A 6,317-nucleotide genomic window follows, 5' to 3' on the forward strand; every position below is an offset into this window, starting at 1 on the left:
TATTCACCTGAGTAGGTGGCTCCACTGGGGGATTATGGGTAGGGTCTTAGTGTCCAGAGTCTAAAATGTGTGCCTAAAGGGAGGAAGCTCTGACCCCACCTGTTGGTCCTAATCTTTGCACAATCATAGAATATACCTCAGTTTGTTCATCTAATTCTCTGTAATGGACGTGCTTTAGCTTTTGGACTTCAACACATGCCCTAACACAGTAATATAGAGGGATGGTCCACAATACATTAAATGTGCTCTGTAGGTAGATTACCAGTGAATCCTTATTCATGAGAACATCTCAATGTACTGCAAAGATTAGAAAATGACTCCAAAAAATATTAGCAAGATGGACAACTGACTACTTAAATTAGCTTAGCTAAGCTGAAAGCTTTTGATTTAATGGAAAATCAGAAACAATTACTGTGTATTGCTAAAATATTATCAGGACAAATGTAATATTATATATATTTAGTATTTCATAGCACTACACAACTCTTTATTTGATACAATTGTTTTGTTATGAAGAAGCAACATGATTTCAAACAGTGACAACCCCACCTTTCTACTTAGTAAAGTTGTTTAATAGTTGAAGAAGAATGGCATCTACGCTAACATTAGTCTTTCTGTTTATCCCGAGGTTTACCGTAGTCCATTACCGTAGACCAGTGGTCACCAACCTTTTTAAGCCCAAGATCCCTGACCTCGACCTTTATGAAAGACAAGATCTACTTGATAGAAAAAGACAGCCCAGATTGTATTTAGTATTTTTTTCATGGCCAATTTAGATTCTGATTTATTTATTTATTTATTTTTACAAGCAAATTGGCCGATTCTTATACTGGTTGCAGATATTTATTATTATTATTATTATTACTATTACTATTATTATTACTATTACTATTACTATTATTATTATTATTATTATTATAAACAAAGATACATAGCCATTTCAAATTAGAGGGAACCACTGCTTTTTAATCACAATCTAAACAAAGATGCTATCACATTGTATGAGCAGTTGTTTTTTATTTGAATTAATTGAGATTTAATTTCAAGATTTAAAGCAAAAACAGAACGGTCTGACTTTATCTTTGTGAAATTATATGCTACACACAAAAAAAGCTTGAAACAAAAACAGCAGACTGAATGAGACACAGATTCACTCTCTGACAGCAGGTGGCGCTTAAGGAGCAGCAGAGATACAGCGTTTCCTTGGTTACCGCTGTAAACAAAGCTGAACTGCGCTAATAATTAGCTACTTTATTCGGAGGTAAGAGGAAAGTAAAATACCATTGCCATCGAAATTTTTCTGAAGACAGTAATTCCTTTTACAGATGCATTCATATAACCCCTCACAACCAATTCCATATTTATATTTTCTTCCTATATTTCGAGCATCGTGAACAGTGAGCTGCTCTGTCTGCTACAGAATTGTCTCCTCTTTGCGTCCGTCTTCAGCGTCTCTGGCCTCTTGTTTACGGCCGTTTACAGACTCGGACATGATGTGGGCTATTTCCCTTTATCACTGTCCCCGTAGCTCCCTAAAATAACAGAAAAATAAATACAAAAATACAGTACAGTACAGTACAGACTGGAGAAATGTAATGTATTTTTGTACTCATATTTCTGTTATTTTCGCGAGCTACTGGAACAGTGATAAAGATCGACCGGTCGATCGCAGCGACGGGTTGGCGACCACTGCCGTAGACCATCTATTGTGAAGGCATCATCGACACGGCAGCCAGTGGCACAGCTCCTACACAAACCGTCTGTACCGCAGTGATGAATACGATCCTCAACTGGATGGAACTGAAATAAATAATTTGAATGTTGCAATCCTATCGGACTTATGATAGCAACCTGAATCGTAACAAAGCACTGTTTGCCAGAGGAGGACTGGCCCCCCGACTAAGCCTGGTTTCTCCCAAGGTTTTTTTTCTGCATTTTAACACCTATTTGCCACCTGATGTTACCTGTTGGAGTTTGGGTTCCTTGCCGCTATCGCCTTTGGCTTGCTTAGTTGGGGACACTTGACATTTGATATTCAACAGTGCTTTGATCTGCCTGCATTGACACTATTCTTTAAAAGCTGCTGTGCAGCCAAAATGATATACCAGTTATCAATGTAAAGCTGCTTTGACACAATCTGCATTGTAAAAAGCGCTACATAAATAAAGGTGACTTGACTTGAACTACGCATAGCAATGCTACTGCATTTTACACATTCAACTGTACACCATTTCTAGTTAAAGATGAGTCACATTTCATCTCTTTGTGATTTTAAGTTTTGATCGAAAAAGTTTCTAATTTGCTTTTATAGAAATTGTGTATTTTATTCTGAGGTTCAGATGTTATATTCAGTTTCTGCAATGAAGCAGAAAAAAAAATTGCTCTATAATTCGATCCTAACATCACAAGTAAGATGTTCTTAGTTTCATTTACAAAGAGATTCTGGGGGGAAAACAAGAAAAATTCTGGTAATTGCTCTTGCATTGTGTTATTTTCTTCATTTACACTGCCAGAGCGTTCCCACCTGATATGTAATGTACTTCACGTGTTTACACGTACATGAAATCCAATAGCAAATTATATAGTAGTTTATGCGTATTTGGCGTGCCGTCCAGGGAAGGGCGCTGAGTTTGGAATTTGGCCCAAACCCAGAGTACACCCCTTCCATGACTGGGATAGAAACCAGCCAAGAGCAAGGTGATGGGTTGAATGGAGGGATGCTGTGAAACGTGTCGCGGGATAGAGGTGAGAGACGGGCTTATATACAGGCTTCTCCTTGTGCTGATTGATTGATTACCCGAACGTGCTCCTCCCGAATTCTGTTAAATAAAACTTCATATGTTGAAAAGTTCTCCATTTAATTTTGTTATCCTCCCACAAACAGTAATTTCACGAGTTCACTCTTACAAATAATCAGATAAAAAGTGAAAAGTATGCGTATTTGGCATGCTGTCTGAAGGGAGGGCTCGAAACTCAGAATTTAGCCTGAATCCAACATACTCCTTATATGCCTGGTTAATAGTAACCAGGTGATTGTGAGGAGACGGGGTGGTGTAGGGATGGAGAAAACTATCGAGGACCATAGATGAGTCAGCTATGTATATATATATATATATATATATATATATATATATATATATATATATATATATATATATATACATATAGGCCTCCCTCGTGCTGATTGGATAGGCAACATGAACATGTTCCCCCCAATCTTAAAGGGTTAGTTCACCCAAAAATGAAATTTGTTTCATTAATTACTCACCCTCATGCTGTTGCAAATCCGTGAGACCTTCATTCATCTTCGGAACACAAATTAAGATATTTTTGATGAATCCGAGAGGTATATGACTTGTCCATAGACAGCAATACAATCAACGCTTTCAAGGTCCAGAAAGGTACTAAAGGCATCGTTAAAACCGTCGACGTGACTGCAGTGGTTCAAACTTAATTTTATGAAGTGATTTTAACAAAACATCATATTGTGTATGCTGTATGGTATCATTAAACTGCTGGTTCAATTCTCCATGAAAGGCAAGTAGATCCCTGGTCTCTTGTTTGCAGCAATTGTTATTTTCTTTCTTGCACCTTTTTCCATCTGCAAGTCAAACTGTTGCACGATAACTAACTTCATCACTGCAACACACACCCCACACGGCATTGGCTCTGGCTCTTTTCACACTTATATTTTCCAAGATTTATCCCATTAATGTTACTAGGATCTTGTACAAGGACCACATTTCCCAGCAATCTGGCTCTGGCTTGCATTCACACAGAATGCTCTTATAATTTTCCGGAACCAAAGTCCATTGTGAACACAGCCCTTATTTTCACCAGAACTTCACAACATGTCTAGAACTGCATCTTTGGCTCACATTGTTCTTCAGGTGATCACACTTATTTCTCCTGTGGACTTTCTCAGTCTTTGGTGAATTTGAAAGTTGAATGTGTTGTACTAGAGGATGCAGAAGTGATTGACTCCAGTAGAGGATCTTGACACAATAAAGCTCTTTAAAGTATCAAATGGGAAACCGTTCTTTTCAGCTGTGAACATATGATTATACCAGTAAATCTCAAACATCTTTCAAAAGCTATGTTATTGCATTTAATAATAATAATAATAATAATAATAAATAAATAAATAACCTGTTGAATTGAATACATCATATACTGTAATATTCCCAGTCCTCCAGTTTTCCTAAGGTTAAACCAGGTGGCTTTAATTTGTTTGCAGGCGAAGCTCAGTACAATGACGCCTTTACTGCTACAGTCAACCGCTGTCTTAAACTTGTCATTGAATTACAAATAAAGTATACGTTTGTCTTGCAGTTTAGCTTTATTTTTCACAACCCAACACAATTACATATTTCAGAAATTCAGCACCATCAAAAGACATAAAAACATAACCTCATCACACCACTATTCATCTACAGATATATGACCTATATTAAATTATGTGTACAAGCCTCATCTTCAGCATCCATACAGCTTGTTGATCCTCAGGATGTCGATGTTGGACAGTCCCTGCCTCTGTCCGATTTCCACCGTGGCATCAGGAATGGGAGTGATGGTTTCCAGCCCAGGCTGGATGGCGAAGGCTGTTCTTCCATAGTGCATGATGGAGCTGTAGTCGTATGGAGTGTTTTGGTTGTTGGTGTTCTGTTTCTCGAAGTTGTAGGACATGTCAGGAGACAAGTTCTCCCAGTTGATTTTGACGTACTTGTCACGATCGCTCCTGGTTTGCTCGTGGTAGAAGCCCAGGGCATGATTCAGCTCATGTTGAGCGATGCCAGTGTACACACAGCCTTGCCTGTTGAGGGAGACCACCTGTTTGCCACCAGTTCTACCTAGAGAAGAGTAGCACCTGAGAGGAGAAAGGAAATAAAGGGGTTAGATATCTGATTTAATGTTCTTGTTGTAAAAGAGAGTCCTGATTATTTTGTATAATTGTTCTGACCCATCTTTGTTCTCAATACTGATGTAGTCAGTCTGAGATGATCTGGCCACAAAGCGGATGCAGGTTTTGGCATGAAAGGCCGACATGGCGTTCGCAATCACAGATCTGTCATAATTGGCTGCAAACAAAAGGTTCCACAAGTTTAAAATGGCATCTAAATGAATGAATTGTGTTCAACGAATGAAGGAGATTCACGTACAGAATTCAGCGCTCACTATGTACGGGACCTCCACTACGTTGTTAGAGTTTTTCTTCCAGAAACAGTTGTTGTTCAAGCAGTAGAGAGCATTTCTGGTTTTGGGAAAGACCAGATCTCCTTCAATCAAGACTTCAGATGATCCTGCATTTAAAGAGACACATATTGATGAAATAACACAAAATATTTATAGGCCTCAATCACTGACCATTTACTGGCTTTATAGAAATCTACAAGGTGTCTGACCATTGTTGGTGTCCAAAATTCTTGTGGTGATGTCCAGAGTTTCAGGCTCTGATACAAATACGCCTTCAAACATCTGCTCCTGGTGGTAGAAATAGAGATGTTTTAAACAACTCATTTGAGGAGAGTTAATAATTTGAGAGAGAGACTAGATAGGATCTTACCATGAGAGGAGACGCCTGGGAGATGCCAAACAGCAGCAGCAGAATGGAGAGGGAGGCTCTTGTGTCCATGCTGTGTCCTCAGTGTGTAGAGATGTCAAGGATGCTCCTGTGCTGAGGTCTGATGTCTGCGAGCTGTTCTGTCTGGACTTTATATTCACCTGAGTAGGTGGCTCCACTGGGGGATTATGGGTAGGGTCTTAGTGTCCAGAGTCTAAAATGTGTGCCTAAAGGGAGGAAGCTCTGACCCCACCTGTTGGTCCTAATCTTTGCACAATCATAGAATATACCTCAGTTTGTTCATCTAATTCTCTGTAATGGACGTGCTTTAGCTTTTGGACTTCAACACATGCCCTAACACAGTAATATAGAGGGATGGTCCACAATACATTAAATGTGCTCTGTAGGTAGATTACCAGTGAATCCTTATTCATGAGAACATCTCAATGTACTGCAAAGATTAGAAAATGACTCCAAAAAATATTAGCAAGATGGACAACTGACTACTTAAATTAGCTTAGCTAAGCTGAAAGCTTTTGATTTAATGGAAAATCAGAAACAATTACTGTGTATTGCTAAAATATTATCAGGACAAATGTAATATTATATATATTTAGTATTTCATAGCACTACACAACTCTTTATTTGATACAATTGTTTTGTTATGAAGAAGCAACATGATTTCAAACAGTGACAACCCCACCTTTCTACTTAGTAAAGTTGTTTAATAGTTGAAGAAGAATGGCATCTACGCTAA

At 38.5% G+C, this 6,317-nt stretch overlaps 1 protein-coding gene across 1 annotated transcript; it reads right to left on the reverse strand.

The window, feature by feature from the left end:
• Positions 1-4,476: 4,476 nt before the first annotated feature.
• LOC137029082 (hatching enzyme 1.2-like) lies at positions 4,477-5,632 on the reverse strand. Its single transcript, XM_067398598.1, has 5 exons — positions 5,564-5,632; positions 5,403-5,475; positions 5,160-5,300; positions 4,961-5,078; positions 4,477-4,867 (listed from the first exon to the last, which is right to left on the reverse strand). The coding sequence occupies exons 1-5, from the start codon at positions 5,630-5,632 to the stop codon at positions 4,477-4,479; spliced, it is 792 nt and encodes a 263-aa protein (XP_067254699.1).
• Between the last annotated feature and the right edge of the window lie 685 nt (positions 5,633-6,317).

Source organism: Chanodichthys erythropterus, chromosome 10 (genome assembly GCF_024489055.1).
Source record: "Chanodichthys erythropterus isolate Z2021 chromosome 10, ASM2448905v1, whole genome shotgun sequence".
Taxonomy (NCBI): domain Eukaryota; kingdom Metazoa; phylum Chordata; class Actinopteri; order Cypriniformes; family Xenocyprididae; genus Chanodichthys; species Chanodichthys erythropterus.